The sequence below is a fragment of the Vulpes vulpes genome, chromosome 15 (genome assembly GCF_048418805.1).
Source record: "Vulpes vulpes isolate BD-2025 chromosome 15, VulVul3, whole genome shotgun sequence".
In the NCBI taxonomy this organism is placed as follows: Eukaryota; Metazoa; Chordata; class Mammalia; order Carnivora; family Canidae; genus Vulpes; species Vulpes vulpes.
The window spans coordinates 71,995,969-72,014,482 of NC_132794.1; the positions used below are offsets into that span (position 1 = coordinate 71,995,969).

Below are 18,514 nucleotides of genomic sequence, written 5' to 3' on the forward strand. Positions count from 1 at the left end.
AAGGCGCCCTCTCTGTTCCGGCCTCTGGAAGGAGCTGGCAGGGGGGCAGGCGGCCTGGAGGTGCCCCTCCTGGCTCCCCACCCCCATATCCGCAGCTCCTCTGGAGAGGGCTGGGACTGACTGGGAGGAGCCCCCCACGCCCCAGCACCCCATGAGGGGCCCGGGAGGCCGACAGGCAGCAGCAGCAGCAGCACCTGCTCTTAGCCACAGGCCTCTGCCCGGCCCCAGGGCACCCCCTCCACCCCCCCAAGTCACGCGTGAAGCAAGAAGCGGCCACCAGCCAGGCTTGGCTCCACGCTGGTCTTTATTCACACGTCCCTCCACCCGTCCGACCAGGGGCTGGGGGACCTCTAAGGGGGGCTGTAGAGGGGCCCCAACATGAAAGGAGCTGAGGCCTGGGGCTCCCTGAGGACACAGGAGAGGCGCAAGGCCCCGGGGAAGGCAAGGCCCCGAGACCCCCAGCTCGCGGAGCCAGTGCTGGCTGGAAAGGGGGACTGCGTGGGCAGCTGTGTGGGCACACCTGGCCCCAAGGCCGGGGGGACGTGGGCCTGGGGCGTCCTGCTGGGAGCGATGCCTCCCTTTTCTGGGAGCAGGGCCACGAGCAAAGGCATGAGATTCAGGCTGAGACAAGGCCTCCGGTTCCCGGCCCCCAACAGCCCCAAGAGCCCCCCTGGCCCTCTAATGGGGCTCAGGAAATACTGGGAGCTGCAGCTCAAACATCCCGGGCAGGCTGCCAGGAAGGGGTGCCGCAGTTCCGGTGGGGAGCAGGGAGGCAGCTTCCAGTAGAGGGAAATGGCTGGAGGCCCTGAGACCGGGCTGTGGTCAGGGGAGGCGGCTGGCCTCCGGCTCTCCAGAGTTGGGTGGCTCAACGCTCCGTGTGACCTGAGTTTGGGTGGGGATCTGAGGTGCACGTACCCTACCCGGGGGTAGCAGAGGTCAGTGACAGGAAAGAACTTTCCATCCATCCCAGAGGCTGCCCCAAGAGGAGACCACAACCAGCCCCCCGACACACTCTGGGCCCTGAGCCCCGCCAGTGCAAGTGAGGACCAGGGGAGGGATGCGCTTTGCTCAACAACGCCCAGAAAGTGAACTTAACCTTTGTCACCCGGCCTGCAGGGTCAGGGCAGGTCTAAGGGGTGAGCCAGGTGGGACGGTGACATGCCCAGTCCCCTCAACTGCTGCTGCCCCACCCACCTACACAGCGTGGCCAGAGGACACCCCGGAAGAGACCGGCCCGCGCAGCGCATGAGGAGGCCCGGCTCCAGTCAGGTGCACGAGAAGGCAGGGCCCCGACCTCGGCCTGGACGCACTGCCTGAAACTATATCCCAACCTGAAAAGATCCAAACCAAAGAGAAACTTGATCCAAACAACTGAGTATTATGATGGTGCACTCTGCACATGCGCACGCGCGTACACACACACCTGTCCGAGTGCACGATGCACACCCTCACCAATGTCCTGTTACCAGTTACACATAAGCAGACACACATACATACGCCTGCGTGCGCGCACACACACACACACACACCCTTGTCCATGTGCACAACACACATCCCTACCAATGCCGTGATACCTGCACATCCACGGGGGCGGATACACACATCCCACACTCACACACTCGCTACAGCTCATCTCCCTCCAGGCAGGGCCCCGAGTGGCCGCTGCCTGGGACTCAGGGGTGGCTGCTGACGTGGAGGGTGTAGAAGGCCCAGGGCTCGGGGACGTAGATGACACCCGGGTACTTCTTCCTGAGCACGGGATCGTTCCAGAGCCAGGCGACCCACAGGGCCACAAGCAGGAGGGTGAGAGCAAAGGAGTAGAAGAGGAAGAGGCCGTTGCTGTCCAGGAAGAGGCGCTTCCGCTTCTGGTGCAGGACAAGGGCCAGCATGGCGAAGAAGGTGAAGATGAAGAGGATGAAGATCTGGCCCTCGGTGACCAGGTACCTGGAAAGGCCAGCAGGTGAGGTGAGTCGGGGCCCATCACAGCTCTGTCCTGCCCGGCATCCCTCGCTGTACCCACATACCAGGGTGCCCTCCCAGCCGGTCAGAGCAGCTCACGTAACAGGGGGCTCAGGGAACCATACTACTCCGAGCCACAGCCCCGTGGGCAGCATGATAATTTGGCTCGTATAGCTGCCATTTTTTAAAATGTTGAGTTTGTTACCAATGTTTAAGTAACAGAGTAGCAGAAAGTATGGATTTCTGGTTTCTTTGGTCACATTAGGCCCCTATTCCCACATGACAACAACTGATTACAGGAGAAGGCAGCCGTCCCCTCTAGAAAGAGCATGTGGCTACTGTTTGCCGCACTCCCCACCACTCCCTATTGCTTCCTCGATGCCTCTCTGTTACCAGCCTGGCTCCTATAGGCATTTGAGTCTGGGAATGCAGTTGCAATTCATAGGGGTGGTCACTTCTGTCTCCTTGAGGGCTGGGACAGTCCCAGACCTCCCAGGGTTCTCTGCAGCTCCCAGGGCAGTGCTTAGCACGTGGCCAGGAATCCAGTAACATGTGTTGTCTGGTCCACTCCCCTGCCTCCAGGGAGAGCCAGGATGCTGACCATTCCACTCGAGGAATTATAGCTCTACAGCTCAGTGGCTGTGTGACCTCGGGGAATTTACAGGACATCCTGGAGCTTCCGTGTTCTCACTCAGAGAGGGCATAAATGGGCCTGGCTCTCCGGAGGTAAGACCTGCAGGAACTGTGTACATCTCTTACTCGGAAAAGCGCGTGGCTTAAATGGCTGCTGCTCCTATTGTGGCCACCTCCGCGTTAACACCCTGTGGGTCAGAACTGCACAGAAAGCCCTGCCCATGTCGAACCACCTTCCTTCTTGCTGTGGGTGCCACTCATTCTTTCTCGCCCTGTCGTCAGGGGGCATACCAATTGGCCCTGGTCCATCCTCTCCGCAGGGCAGGGGACAGACCCAGGGACGGACCCTAGGGATCTGGCTCCATGAAAAAAGACCCTTCTCATTCTGAGGCAAGCTTCCCATCAGAGAAGGGTCCGGTTCTTCCCAGGACATCCCGGAGCCTGTCCCTGGGGCAGAAGTGACAGAGGAGAGGTAGGAGCCTGGCTGAGGCCGGAGTTGCCACGGACTTCCCCTTCTCTGTCCTTGTCACCTTCATAGTGCTTTACAGTTCACGAAGCCTCCTTCTGCCCTGCTAGATCCTCGCCATCTCCTGAGATGGAGACGAGCAAGGACTTTCCCACTTCGCACAGGTGGAAACTGAGGCCCACCAGGCTCTATGGGTTTGGTATTACAGGTGGATTCTGTTGGGCCCAAGGTAGCACTGGGGTTCTGTGAGCTGGGGCAGAGGGGCATGAGGGTGGAGAGGCTGCACTCAGGCCTGGCCTCCCGGTGACAGAGAGGCTACCACACGGCACTGCCACCGTCCCCGCTAGACAGAGGGGGAAGCAGGAGCCCAGGGCACGTTTTTACTGCCTGGCTCACTTGGCGCCCCCGCCCGCCCCCCAGGTCCAGGTCCGCTCACCAATAGTAGAGGCCACTGGGCATGGCCAGGAGCAGGGCTGCCCCCGGCATTGAACTCTCGGCCTTGGTGGGAGTGAAGCAGCCACTGAAGTATATGAAGAGGATGAGGAAGAAGGGGACGTACCTGCAACAGGGAGCGTGTCTCAGGCCTGTGCACACCCTCCCGCTCACCCAGCGCTCCCCCCCCACCAGCCCTCCCGGTGGGTCCTCCCCGGGCTGGGGGGGGCAGGCTGGGGTCCAGGCTGGGGCACATGCACATCAGAGGCCCACAGGCCGCCTATGCTGCCGGGGGGCGCACCTCCCTGCGCGGGGAGGGGGTCTGAGGGGGTGCCCCCCACCTACTCCAGGGCTGGGGACCACAGGCTCCAGGTCCTGCAGGGGCTCTGTGAAGCCCCCTCACCGGTGCCCCCCCCCCCGCCGCCTGGGGGGGCTACACTCCCGGCCCGCCCCTCCTCCCTTCCCCGGGGCCCCCCGGGAGGCCAGGCCAGGCCCCCGGGAGGCCAGGCCAGGCCCCCGGACTGCCAGGTGGTGCCCGGATCCCGGACACGCGGGAGGCCCCCTGAGCGAGCCGGCTGGCTGCACCCGCCCCCCAGCCCGCTCCCCGCCGGCTGTCCCGCGAGGTGGGGGGGCTGCGCACAGCTGGGAGGCTTCCGCCGCCCTCGGGGTGCAGGGGGGCTCTCCCGGGACTTGCAGGAGCGGGCACGCAGCCGCGCCCCCCGAAGTCCAGCCGGCCCTCCTCGCCTCGCCCCGACCTCCCCCCAGACCCCGGGCTCCGGGACGGGGCCTCGGCCGCGCCCTCCCCGCGGCTCCGGGGGCACAGGGCCGGCTGCCGGCTGCCCTCTAGTGGCCGCCGCGGGCACTGCCGCGCCCCGCTCCCAGGGGCTCCCGCCCCCCCGCGACCCGGGCACCCTGGGCCAGGGCCCATCACTCACCACATGCAGTGGCCCAGGTACTCGTCGTAGTAGTAGAGCAGCTCGAAGGAGTCGATCTGAGGGCGGCAGGTGCACCGGGAGGTGCCGGGGCGGGCCTCCCCCAGCCGCCCTCATACCACCCCCCCCCCGCCCCCCCTCTCCCAAGGGGTCCCTCTCCCCAGCAGGGCGCCTCCAGCAGGTCAGGAGGGCGGGCGGCGGGGCTCTCTGGCTCCAGGACGGCCCGACCCACAGGGCTTTGCATGGGGGGGGGAGGCCTCACCAGCGTCTCGGGGTTCAGATTCTTGATGATGGGGTTCTCGCGGACAGACAGGTGGTGCTGGTAGCCACTGAAGAGCAGGCGGTGGTTCACGGAGTCGCCCACCAGGTGGATGCTGGCGCCCATGACAAAGGTGATGATGCTGACGTAGATCACGGAGCGGGGCAGGGTGCGAGGGGACCGCTCGATGAGCTGAGGTTGGAGGGAGGCCGAGGCTCAGCCTCCACCGCAACAGGAGACACCCCTGCGCCCCCCTCATGCCTGGGGTCGGATGCATGCCACCGGCTGAAAAGTCACTCCGGAATTGGTGGGTCCCGTTAGCAGGCTAAGCCAGCCTCCAGTCTCAGGCAATCCCCGTGAAGCCAGCATGAGCTGGGAAACAGCACCCCCTTTCCCCAGGGAGCAGACTCAGTGGGACTAGCTGATTGCCCAAGGTCACACACTAACCACATGGTAGAAGTGACAGCCAGGCCTTCAACACAGGCATCCAGGCACAATGCCCGGCCCTCTCCCTACCCCCAGGTGTGCCTCTGGGTGGCTGGGCTGGCTCAGCAGTGGGACCCTCTGGTTTCTGAGCCACTGGCCCATGGTAAGCACAAAGAAAATGTCAGGGAAGTGTGGTGGTGGTGGTGGTGGTGGGGGGTGGCGGGGTGAGGGGAGGGCAGATGCTTTGGAAACCAAACTATTTAAGATTCCTCTGAATTCTAGCATCATACCTTTCTTACTTTTGGAGATTAGAAGCATCTTTCCAGAAACAAAATGATGAGGATGGCACATGGCAATAGTTGTTTTAAGAGCCCTTACTTGCACCTGCCAAGCCGGCGGCCCTGGCTAGCTCTGTGCTCCCAGATCTCCAGGCCAGAGTAAAGGTCACCTCCACTGCTGCCACCTGGACCCTACCTGCCTTCCCAACTGGTCCCTGACTTCTCCCCCAGACAACCAGCCCAGTCACTCCTTCTGCTTCAGCTTCCCCAAAATTACTGTGGTTTCACAAGCATGGCCCTGTCTTCGGGTCCTTTTGCCTGAGCACCTCTTGCACATCATCCCCTGGTACACCAGGCTGAAGCCCAAATCAAACACCCCTCCTCGGGGAGGGCTTCTGCATCCCTCCTCGCCAGGCCCTTGGTGTGTCCCTCTGCCACAGCCTTCACCCCCCAGGCTCAGGAAGGGTAGGCCTGCTTCCACTGGCCTCCATGACTCCCAGGGCTTGGCACCAGCCTCCTGCCAGGGAGGAAGGATGAGGGTGAGAAGGGAGGGCAGGGAGGCTGGGACTGTACCTTGAGCAGCAGGAAGGGCGTGATGATGTTGTAGGCCATGTGGAAGTAGTCCCCTACGCTGGGCTTGTTGAGTGGAAACCATTCGAGTGGGAACACCAGCTGGGGAGCAAGGGAAGAAATGGTGTTCACCCAGGCCTGGAAGGCCCTCGGAGAGTTGGCTCCCACCTCCTCCACACATACTTAATTCTTTCTGTGATCTCTGGGGATCCTCCTGGCAGCCCTACGGTACCCAGACAAACTGAGTCCCAAAGAAGGTATCCCCAGGCACACAAGTAGAGGCAAATCCAGAGCCTGACTCTACGCCCCTCTCCCAGTGGGTACTAAATAAATGTCCCTGGGTATTGGTCTGGTAGTTAGAGACTACTTTGGGACTTCATGGTGCCACAAACTTTCTGGGTGACCCCTGGCAAGTCCTTCTCCTGTGTGGGCCTTGGTTTCCCCATCTGCAACACAAGAGATGTGGCCCAGGTGGTCTACTTGGGCCCTTAGGGGTCTGGCACTTTCCAGTCCTCTGATGATGAAAAGATCTCCTGACCGCTAGGCTCCATGCTCTAAGTACTGAGCATGGACCACTTCCAAAAGTATACGTCAGGAAACAAAGGAGAAAATAAGTGAGTTCTACAAAGTAGCTTCAGTTCTTTCTTTCTTACCTTCCCTGAGAAAGGAGGCAGGCCAGGGGCAGTTCCTCTGCCTGGCAAGCCCTCTCTTACTGGTCTACCCCAGTGAGTCCTGGCCTTGTTGGGGTCAGTGTGAAAACCCCTGTGCAAAGTCAAAACATGTTATGACCCCCCAAACTGGACTTCCAGTATCTGTTGATTGAGGACACAGGCAATGACCACAAATTTCAGTTGAAATCATAAATGTTTATCTCTTTTAATTCAGAAATGCCATGTTGGTTAAAACTAACCTGCACATATAAAACTCCCAGGATAGAGGTCTCTGTTCCTCTCTTTTTCTCTTACTCGGTGTGTATCTCTGTATCTTCATCTATATCAAGATATATATGTTGGATATATACACCACATCTTCTTTATCCATTCAATTATTGATGGACACTTGGGATGCTTCCATAATTTGGCTATTGCAAATAATGCTGCAATGAACATAGGGGTGTATACATCTTTTCGAATTGGTGTTTTCATTTTCTTTGGGTAAATACACAGTAGTGGAGTTACTGGATTGTATGATATTTCTATTTTTAATTTTTTTTTTAAAGGAAACTCCATACTGTTTTCCACAGTGGCTGTACTGATTTACATTTCCATCAACAGTGCTCGAGGGTTACCCTTTCACCATGTGCTCACCAACACATTACTCAGTCATAAGAAGAATCTTCCCACTTTGCAATAACTTCTTGGTCTATTATGCTAAGTGAAATAAATCAGAGAAAGATAAATGCCGTATGATTTCACTTATATGTGGAATCTAAAAAAACAAATGAACAAACACAGAAACAGAATCATAAATACAGGGAACAAACTGGTGAGTCCCAGAGGGGAAGAAGTTGGGGGATGGGCAAAATAGGTGGAGGGGATTAGGAGGTAAAAAATTCCAGTTATCAAATAAATAAGTCATGAGGCTGGAAAGTACAGCATAAGGAATATAGTCAATAATATTGTAATAATGCGGTGTGGCACCTACACTTAAGTGTGGCAAGCACAGCATAATGTATAGAATTGTTGGATCGCTATGTTATACACCTGAAACTAAAATAACACTGTATGTCAACCATACTTAAATTTCTTTGAAAAAAAAAAAGATACATGTGATGGCTGAAATAGTCTTTGTGATAGGAAAATATCAGAAACAGGCCGACTCCTCAACTAACCAGGATGAGCCGAATACGTTACAGCACATCTTTACTCTAGCAGGTGAAGTAGCCATTATCAGAAATGACACCTTGTATGTACGAACATGAAAAGACAGTCATTGTATATTCTAAAGGAAAGCAAGTTGTAGAAAAAGGCATAAAGTAAGATCTCATTTTAATTAGAAAAGGAAAAAGAATGTGTGTTTGCAGGAGCAGAGAAAGGAGTGAGTAGCTGTGCCCCAAACTGTCCGAAGTGAGGATCGAGTCCCACGTCGGGCTCCCTGCATGGAGCCTGCTTCTCTCTCTCTCTCTCTCTCTCATGAACAAATAAATAAAATCTTTTAAAAAAATAGAAAGGGAGAATCTAATACTTCTTCATACACCTGGGCATTAGTTGACCTGTTACAATTAACTACATACCACTTTTATGGCTTGTACGAGTTTGTTTTTCACTATCACAAATTTGGGGACGTCATGCCAACATTTCAAAAGCTCCAGTGTATATATGAGCTTTTCATATGTATACTCTCCTAACAAGCTCACTTAAGTGGCTGGGTGGGCTGAGGAAGTGATGTGGGCCACCACATGGGCCACCATGGCCAGTTGTGGCTGAGTCCTAAGGAGTGAGGGCAGAGGACAGCCATGAGCCTGCTCCCGTATTCACTTCCCCCCTACTCCTTAGCATCGGTTTGATGGGCAGCTCCTTTGGTCCCTAGTATGTGGGACCTTTGTGCGGGAAGGGAGCTCAGAGCAGCCAGGCCAACCAGCCTTCTTACAGATGAGAGAACCAAAGCCTAGCAGACAGTGACTTGCTTAAAGTCACCCACAAAGCTGACCAGGTACCCTGACTCTTGGCTCAGGCTCTCTTCTTTCTCCCACACTGAAAAAACATAAATCTTACAGAGAGTCTGCAGAAAGGAGAAACGGTATCCACCCCAAGTCTGCCCCAAAAGTGCTGCCAGAAAAGCTTTCTTTGTTGTTATGTTAAAGATTTATTTATTCTTTTATCTGAGAGAGAGAGAGAGAGAGAGAGAGAGAAAGGGAGAGAAAGAGAATGAGCCAGGGGGAGGGGCCGAGGGAGAGAATCCCAAGGAGACTGTGCTGAGCTGCTGAGTGCAGAGTCTGACTCAGGGCTTGATCCCAGGACCCTGAGATCCTGACCTGTGCAGAAATCAAGAGTTGCCGCCTAACCAACTGGGCCACCCAGGTGCCCTAGAAAAGCTTTTCTTAATTCCCTTCAAGTGTCTGACTCACGTATACAAGATGTTGAGATTGTCACTGACTTGCAATCCGGCACTATGCATGCCACCGCCACAACTTTTCTCCCAAACGACCCAGGCTGCTCCAGACTGTCCATGTTTAATGGCCAGATAATGTTCTCTATACCAGATACAGAAAGCTGATTTGCCCAGCACCTACTGCTGGACGCTGAAGTCACGTCCCAGGTAAGCAACGCTGTAGGGAACACCTTTGGTTATAGAGGCTGTTGTCTCCTTGCTGATTACATCTTCAGGGCAGATTCTTAGAAGGGGTCTTACTGGGTCAGGAGGGTTAACATATTAGAGTTCTGGATATATACAGGGCAGGAAGGGGGTGAGTGCCTGGGTGCAGGTGCTGGCTCTTCCCCTTGCTATTTGGGCCACCCCGAGCTAGTTAACTGCCCTCTCTATCCTTGGGTCTTCCCATCTGTAAAATAAGAGTGGTGAGGTGAGGATCCAATAAATTTAAACACATAAAGAGTTTAGAACAGAGCAAGCACTCAATGTATGTTAATCACTATTCCTACTTTCCTATTATTACTATTATTATTCCTTCAATAAGAGTGCATTGAGGGGTGCCTGGGTGGCTCAGTCCATTGAGCGTCTGACTCTTGATTTCGGCTCAGGTCACATGACCTCAGAGTCCTAAGATCAGCCCCAATTTGGGCTCTGCGCTGACTGTGGAGTCTGCTTGAGAGTCTCTCTCTCCCTCTCCCTCTGCCACTCCCCCTACCCACCCATGCAAGCACTCTCTAAAATAAATAAACCTTTAAAAAAATAATAAAAAGGGGCACCTGAGTGGCTCAGTGGTTGAGCATCTGCTGTCAGCTCAGGTCATGATCCTGGGGTCCTGGGATTGAGTCCCACATCGGGCTCCCTGCATGGAGCCTGCTTCTCCCTCTGCCTGTGTCTCTGCTACTCTCTCTGTGTCTCTCATGAATAAATAAATAAAATCCTTTGAAAAATAATAATAAAAATAAAAGTGCATCAAGCATTTATGCCAAGCACTTTTCTAGGCTCCTAGTTATCACTTGGACAAACTGCTTTCCAAAAGGGCTTTGCTAATTTGCATTTCCACTAGCATGTGCCAGGTGTCTGTTCCAGTATTGGATATAGTTATCTTTAACACACACACACACACACACACACACACAAATTAACCACCTGGTACATGGTGCTACCTCACTCAATATATTCACATTCTGTTATCTATCTATCTATCTATCTATCTATCTATCTATCTATCTACCTACCTACCTACCTACTTATTACAAGCCAGGGGTTTCAGTGCTCTTTCTGCATTAATCTCTGTGGAGGCCACCACTGTACACTGATGCATGAAGTAGCCCTGGAAGGAAGGAGATGGTTTCACAGACAGCACTAAAAATTACCTGGGGCTCAGAGTCATGATACACAAAATCAACCTAGACTCTTTACCTCCAGAAAAATAATAGTATTATGCCAAGACTGTGGGGATGCTCTGCTTTCTTTCCCACACCGCACAGCATGGCTTGGTGATTTGGCTAAATCTGGGTGTGGGGTGGTGGGATGGACAGAGACACAATATCACTGTTTAGGGCCACCAGTTCCCCTGTGAGAGTCAGGGCACAGTATGACGATGCAGGCCCTCGGGACCCCCACTCGCTGGCACAGTCACAGAGCTAAAGGACACGGAAACATCCAGGTCTAGCCTCCCAGTTTACTGTAGGGAAAGTGACTTGTCTAAGGTCACTTGGCAAATTCAGGTCACACTGTGTCCTCACTGCTGGTAGGGGCTCTGTCCACGGCTTCACACTCACCATGGCGATGGGGCGGCCAAAGTCCAGAACCCAGTTCTGCAGGGTGAAGTAGAACCAGAGGTCGAGGTGGAAGGGAGCTGTGCCAGCAGCTTCATCAGCCTTGCCAGAGCTGTGCCTGAGAAGCAACCAGACAAGAGAGGTCAGCTCTTCTCTGCTCCCATGGGAACCTTCCCCCTGAGATGAGCCACAGAAAGGTATGGGGACTCGAGGGTAGGGGTATTCATTGCCAGGAAGAGCTCTGCTGGAAATACTGGCTCTGAGGCCAAGGGGAATGCGTCCTGGGAATGGATTCCAGCTGCCCCAACATTAGGTTAGCTTCTCCGTGATTCAGGAAGGAAACTGCTAAACCGGCAGTTTCTTTGGGGGCGTTCTCACCTATAGAATAACGGGGAAATGAACTAGGGCAAAGGATGCAATGTGGCTCGAAAATGCATCTCATGCTGATAGATGACAGCAGTGAACCTTTATTGAATACTTGCTGTATTCCACGCGCATTCTCATCTAACTCTTTTAATCCTTACAGAAACCCTTTGAGGTTGGAATATTAGCCCCATTTTACAAGTGAAAAAGCTGAGGTCCAAGATGTTATGTAACCTGCCCAAAATTATAGACAAGTTTTTTTTTAAGACTTTATTTATTCATGAGAGACACGCAGAGAGAGAGAGAGAGAGGCAGAGACGCAGGCAGAGGGAGAAGCAGGCTCCATGCAGGGAGCCTGATGTGGGACTCGATCCCGGATCCTGGGATCACATCCTGGGCCAAAGGCGGACGCTCAACTGCTGAGCCACCCGGGTGCCCCTATAGTTAAATATTTGCACCCAAATGATTAGGCTCCATAGCTTATAGTTATGACCTCGCTGCCAGCATCATGTCCACAGGGATTGGGCCACCAGATGGGCATGTGACCTGAGCTGGAGCTATCAGAGCCCTCCAGTGAGACCTGCCTTATAGACTAAAGACTGGGACCAACAGGCCCTTTCCCTCAGATCCTGAACCAGGCAGGAGGAAGGAAAAATAAGGCCTCTGGTGTCACTCATCCACAGTGCAATGCTCCAGCAGGGACACCCTGCAAGGTGACACAAGAAACATGGCAAGAAGTGGAATGCCATCTGAAAACACATCTTTGGACACTTGTCCCTCCTGCAAAGCAGTTAGCCATCTGCTTTTCACAGATAAGCTGAAGTTCAAGGGCCAGTGAATATGCCACTTCCTCCAGGATGGCTTTCCTGATGAAGCTTTTCCCAAAGCCCCACCAGCCCCACTCCAGGGGTGCTTCATCTCTAACCCCCAGTCTCGCCATGACATCATGGGTCTGGAGTTTTGCTCTTACCGAGCCCCTCAAGAAGATGAGTGACTTTTAAGGTTTTCTCAACTCATCAACTTCCTCATCAGAGTCCAAATCCTCTTCACAATGTCCCTGACACTACTTGCATGCCTCCGGTGACGACAAGCAGCCTGCTATTCCTAAGATGATTTGAGGTGTGAATTTTATTGCTCTATTTATGCCAAGAACAGGAGCTGTGTGAATGGTCCTGATCACCCAGAGTTCTCAGCTCAGTTCCTGGTTTGTGCTGAGAGATTACTGGATGATTTAAAACAATCTCAATTACCAGTTACTCATTCTTTTTACTGGCCAATATTAGCTTAGAGGCGACATGAAGGGTTCCCTCTTCTCTGCACTGCTATTGCTTCTGTCACTTTCTGGGATTCCTTTCAGCCAATCTAAGCATGGCCCACAGTGGGCTGGTGGAGCAGCCCAGAGGCAGAGGGGCAAAGCTCCTGGAGCGGGAGGAGGGGAGGATCTCATCATCCTCTGGTGGCAGGCAAGACAGGTGGAGGGGGCTTCTCTTGGGTCAAGCCTTCTTGTCCCTTCTACTCAGCGTTCCCGTCCCCCACATTTATTGAGTGCTGGTGTGTGCTGTGCTAGGAGCTTCACCTGCACCATCTCACTGAATGCTGGCAGCAACCTGCACGAGGCTGTTCCCCTCTTGTGTTGCAGAAGAGGATACTGAGGCTTACAGGGGTTAAGTGCTTAGCCAAGATCACCCATGTAGTAAGGCGCTGCAGCAACTACTCCTTTTGTCAGCCAACTTCCCACTTCAAGCTTCTTCTAGTAAGAGATGATGTTTCCTTGGCCAAAGGCAGGGCTGGTGACCTAAGCCAACCCAGTGAGGCTTTTCCAACTAGAGTTGGTGGAGAGAGTGTCTTCCCTTCTGGCACTGGGGTGCTAAGGCTGCAAGCCCAGGGCTGCCTGTGGCCAACGCGTGCCAACCTCAAAGGGCAGCCAGGCAAGAATGAAGCAACCCTGCAGAGAAGACCAGAGAAAAACATGAGGAAAAGCCCGAGAGTTCTAGGCAACCCCAAGCTAATGGTTTGGCCACATGAACAAATACACTCCTTTTTTGCTAAGGGTACTAGAGTTCACACTAGCTTTATGTCACTTGTCCAGGAGCCCTGAACAGCACAAATCCAAACCTGTGTCTTTATGAACTCAAGACCTGTGCTCTAAATAGTTTCCTATTCTGTTTCTATTATAATAAACTATGTGACATATGAAGAGATCAGAATGCAAAGCCTGTATGAAGGAAGAGAGCCTGGAAGCATGAATAGGTGGATTTAAGTAGGCAGAAAAGCAGGAGAGCATGATCAAAGGCCTGGGGTGAAAGTGAGGAAGGCACTGCATGGAGTTGAATGCCTGGGCTTATTATCGGCTGAGACGAAGAGAAGTGAGGGACTGGCTGGGCTTCAGGCTGGGCAGATATTCGGAAATTCAATGTGACCATTGTTCAGAGATGAGTCTGAGATGAACAACTGGCTTAGAGGGTCCATGTGCCCTTCCCTTTAGTGACTATTAGTCAAGGACTCAAAAAGCAGATGGTGAGAACCTCCAGGTGTAAAGAACTTGGCAGGAGAGAGGATAAACTCTCAATGTTTTATTCTGGAAACCTCCAAAGTGGTCAAAGAGTAGGATGTTTGCTACAGAGAAGAAAGGTATTTTGAAAGCCTGGAGAAGCACTTACGAATGGGTCTCTGGAAGCTGCGGATACCTAGTATATACTAGGGGCTCAGCCATTATTTCCTCTTCTACCGAAGGGGGCATCTCAGTTAATGAAGATCCCTGGTTTAGCAGGGCAGGAAAAAAGAGGCAGATCCCACTCAGCTTGGGAATCAAGACTGGTTAGCATCTGACTGGTTTTCTTTCGTTGGGACTGTGACTCCAGGTGGCAGATCACAGAGGGCATTGGCATCCTCTCCGCTAGTTCTTGTCCTGGGGATGAGCAACCTCAAGCCGGTCCCAAGTTCCTGACTCCACAGACTTCACACAATGAACCCCCAGCCTGTGCCAGCTCTAGATCTGTCATCAGAAACTACAGCTGAGAACACTAGTGAATGGCAGGTAACCCAAGACAAGGATAGCCTTTTCTCTCCTCCACAGCTTTACAAGTGTACCATATGAGGGAACTGACACCATGACAGGCAGGGACCACATAACATACAGCTGAAATATTCAAAGCAGTCAGCATGTGCAGGACTGCCTGGCAGAAAAGGAAGGACCCAACCATGGTGGAGTCAAGCAGGGACCCATAAATAGGAACTACAGAGGGGATTAATTTTGGTTCTATATAAAGAACAGTAAAATACCTGACATGATGGAAAGCTTGAACAAAAAATGAGAAAGTGAAGGCATATAATAAGAAGGGAAAAGAAAGGCAATTAGAAACCCCAGGAAAAACAAAAACAATATAAGACAGCATATGGTACTATCAAACATTCCTTGGCTTTGCAGGGAATGTTTACATGGCTTAACTAATAAAAATATTGTATACTGATTTTCAAAGTTTAGAATCCATTCACACACAAAACATGAAGGCAATTATGCCTTAAAAACAGCAGGTAAATACCATTACCCTTAAGAATATGAAAGCACCCAGGTGGCTCAGCGGTTTAGTGCCACCTTCAGCCCAGGGTGTGATCCTGGAGACTGGGAATCAAGTCCTACATTGGGATCCCTGCATGGAGCCTGCTTCTCCCTCTGCCTGTGTCTCTGCCTCTCTCTCTCTCTCTGTGCCTCTCGTGAATAAATAAAGTCTTAAAAAAATAAATAAACATTATCTTAGAAGCTACACAAGATAAATCAAGAAATGGCAGTTGAGTACAGCTTTTAAGGACATGGACTTTGGAGACCACCTGGGTTCACATCCTAGCTTTGCCACCAGCCAGATCTTGAGCAAGTTACTTAATCTCTCTTGGGCCTCAATGTTCTCATCTGTAAATTGAATGATAATAGCAGATCCTATCTCAAGAGTTGCGATTGAATTATTATGTGCAAAACGTTAGAGCAGGATCTGGACCACAGAAAGTGTTACATAAGACTTGTTAATATTTTATTTATTTTTTTAAAGATTTTTATTTATTTATTCATGAGAGAGAGACAGAGGCAGAGAGACAGGCAGAGGGAGAAGCAGGCAAATAGTAGGGAGCCCAACATGAGACTTGATCCCGGGTCTCCAGGATCACACCCTGGGCTGAAGGCGACGCTAAACCGCTGGGCCACCAGGGCTGCCCACTTGTTAATATTTTAAAATATGGATTTAATTATGGTAGAAACAGCTAAAAGAAGCTACTGTTGTCTCTGGTGCCAGGGAAAGGTGGAAGAGAGAACCACTGTTTTTTTACTCTAAGCCCATCTGTATTATTTAACGACAGGCATGTATTACTTTGATAGGAATACAAAAAGTGTCAACAGCACAGGCAGCTGGAATGGGCCACCTTGAAAGGTGTCATTAGAGGCGTGTAAGCAAAGCATGGGGGCAGCAGAGGAAATCTAAGCATTTTGGGAACTAGACAAGATGATTCTGTCTATTGTGTTCAGCAACAATGATACTGAAAATGGTCATAGAGGGTGGCAGTCAGTCCTCGTGCCATTCCCAGGGAGCACGGTGGCCGGTAGTGAGCTCATACAGGAGTAAAGGTGAACACTGGTCCTCAGCAGCCCAAGTGGAAGTACAAGCAGAAGCCCTGGGTTTAGATCCTGGTTCTTGCAGGCAAATGATGTAATCTCTCTGGGCCTCATATTAAAAAAAAAAAAAAAATATATATATATATATATATATATATATATATATATGTTTTTGTACAGACAGAAAATATGTGTATGTTTCCATATAATACAAAATATAAAAAGACTAAGATACTGCATATGGAAGCCCCACACGGGAGTTAAAGTGGCGATCATATTTGATACCGACGACTGTTCTAACTGGGCTGCCACAGTTCAGGGCAGTCAAAGATCCCCAACTTGAAGGGGATCCAGAAGAGAGATGACCCTCAGTAGCAGAGGAAAGAGCTACCCTCAGCCAAGTCTCTCAGACTCTCCCCTCATCCCAGATCATACCAGGCTTTCTAAAATTGACTCTGAGAGCACTAGTGCTCAAAAACCTTCCATGGCTCTCCTGTACTTGTAAAATAAAGGCTGTATTTTTAACCCGCCATTTAGGGCAGGAGCTAGGGTGAGGCAAGGTAGGCACACAGGGCTCAGCATTTAAGTAGGCACAGTTGCCTGAGGGTGAGCGTCTCCTTAAATTTCCTTAAAATATGCAGTCTAGGGGATCCCGGGTGGCTCAGTGGTTTAGCACCTGCCTTCAGGCCAGGGCGTGATCCTGGAGACCCGGAATAGAGTCCCTCGTCGGGCTCCCTGCATGGAGCCTGCTTCTCCCTCTACCTGTGTCTCTGCCTCTCTCTCTCTGTGTGTGTCTCTCATGAATAAATAAATAAAATCTTAAAAAAAAAAAATGCAGTCCAGGCTTCCACTCTAGTCCCAGTCCTGCGGCCAGGAAAGGCCCTTCCCATTCAGTCCACATCCTCTCGCTGCTGTGCACCGCAGACCACCTGACTTTCCCCAAACTTTCCACCACCTCCTCCCCCGACTCGAACCTTCCCTCCCTAGTCGCCTACTGAATGCTCTGAGCCTCAGCTCGGGGCCGCTTCCTCCACGAAGCTCTCCAAGACGACCTCAGCCCCTTGGGGCTTCACCTTACCCACCTCTTCAGTGCCCGCCGCAGCACCGGGCAACCAAAGATGCCTCCTTAAAGCGAGGGCCTGTACGACGGGATGAAGGCAAAACGGGGGGGGGGGGGGGACTAAAAGGTGGTTCCCGTGCTCCCCCCCACCCCTCCGAGTGAGAAAAGCCCTCCTGCTCTTTCCTTCTCGGCAGGCGAGCTTCCACACGTCGCTCCCGTTGACACCAAAACCCCAGTCCTACTCCGCTCAGGGGGACCCCGAGGCCGGGGCCCCGGGGCGCGCAGGTGCGTCGGGGCCGAGCGCGCGCCGCCTCCCCGCCCCGTCCCTGGGCCCCTGCCGGGCCTCCCGAGGGGCGACGGTCCTCGAGCCGCGCGGGCAGCGGGGCGGCCCCGGGAGGGGAAGCGCGGTGGACTCCGGGGCAGCGCAGGGCGACCGCGCCGGCCCCACGGCCGCCCACCCCCGGCCCCGCCAGCCCCGCCCGCCGCCGCCGCCCGCGTCACGTGGGGGCCGCGGCCTCGCTCCCCGCGCCGGCGCGCGCCCACCTGGCCTGCAGGAAGGAGGCGCCCGGCTGCGCGCCCGCACCGCCCGCCGCTCCCGGATGCTGCCGCCTCCGCGCCGCTGCCTCCATGGCTGCCCTGCCGGCGGCCGGCGCCTCGGCCCCGCTCTCCAAGTTGGGGGAAGCACAGTGCGGCCGGGCGGCGGCGGCGGCGGCGGCCAGAGCGGCGGACACCCAGCGCGGGGCGGGCCGGCGGGGCGGAGGCGCGGGGGCGGGGCCTGGGGCGGGGCCTGGGGCGGGGCCGGCGCCGCGGGGGGAGGCGGGCGGAGCCGGAGAATCGGGGGGCGGGGCCGGCGCCGCGGAGGTGGGCGGGGCGGGGGCGGGGCCGGCGCAGCTGGGGAGGTGGGCGGAGCCGGATGCGGGGGCGGGGCCCGGGGCGGGGTCAGCGCCGCGGGGGAGGTGGGCGGAGCCGGGGGTGGGGGCGGAGCCGTGAGGAGGAAGAGGGGCCGCGGGGAGGTGGGCGGAGCCGGGGGTGGGGGCGGAGCCGTGGGGAGGAAGAGGGGCCGCGGGGAGGTGGGCGGAGCCGGAGAGGCGGGGTCGGCGCCATGGGGAGGAAGAGGGGCCGCGGGGAGGTGGGCGGAGCCGGAGAGGCGGGGTCGGCGCCGTGGGGAGGAAGAGGGGCCGCGGGGAGGTGGGCGGAGCCGGAGAGGCGGGGGGCGGGGCCTGAGGCGGGGGCGGTGCCGCGGGGGAGGTGGGCGGAGCCGGGGGGCGGGGGCGGTGCCGTGAGGAGGAAGAGGGGCCGCGGGGAGGTGGGCGGAGCCGGAGAGGCGGGGGGCGGGGCCTGAGGCGGGGGCGGTGCCGCGGGGGAGGTGGGCGGAGCCGGGGCGGGGCCTGGGGCGGGGCGGGGCCGCGGGGAGGTGGGCGGAGCCGGAGAGGCGGGGCTCGCCGGGCGGGGCGGGGCTGGGACGGGCGCGGGACGGGCGCGGGACGGGCGCGAGCCGGGCGGGGTCTCCCGCGGGGAGCGGGGCACCGGCCTGCGCGCACCACGCGGGGGGCCCTGTGGGGGGCTGGGCTTTCCTGGGGTCGTCGGCGACCTCCGGGCGGAGGCTTCGCGGAGCTGGCTGAGGCCCAGAGCCCGGCAGATGCTCCCCTGGGGAGCAGGCGACGCTGG

General features: G+C 55.0%; 1 protein-coding gene across 2 annotated transcripts; it reads right to left on the reverse strand.

The window, feature by feature from the left end:
* Nucleotides 1-286: 286 nt before the first annotated feature.
* Nucleotides 287-17,590, reverse strand: CLN6 (CLN6 transmembrane ER protein). Of its 2 annotated transcripts, XR_011997439.1 has the most exons (8): nt 17,390-17,584; nt 10,827-10,941; nt 5,959-6,057; nt 4,685-4,873; nt 4,426-4,481; nt 3,495-3,617; nt 1,195-1,944; nt 287-916 (listed from the first exon to the last, which is right to left on the reverse strand). XR_011997439.1 is itself a non-coding variant. In XM_072738919.1 (7 exons), the coding sequence occupies exons 1-7, from the start codon at nt 17,473-17,475 to the stop codon at nt 1,674-1,676; spliced, it is 939 nt and encodes a 312-aa protein (XP_072595020.1). In that variant the 5' UTR covers nt 17,476-17,590; the 3' UTR covers nt 287-1,673. The 2 variants fall into 2 exon arrangements, 1 of the variants encoding a protein (XP_072595020.1); XM_072738919.1 differs by having other exon boundaries at nt 287-1,944; nt 17,390-17,590.
* Between the last annotated feature and the right edge of the window lie 924 nt (nt 17,591-18,514).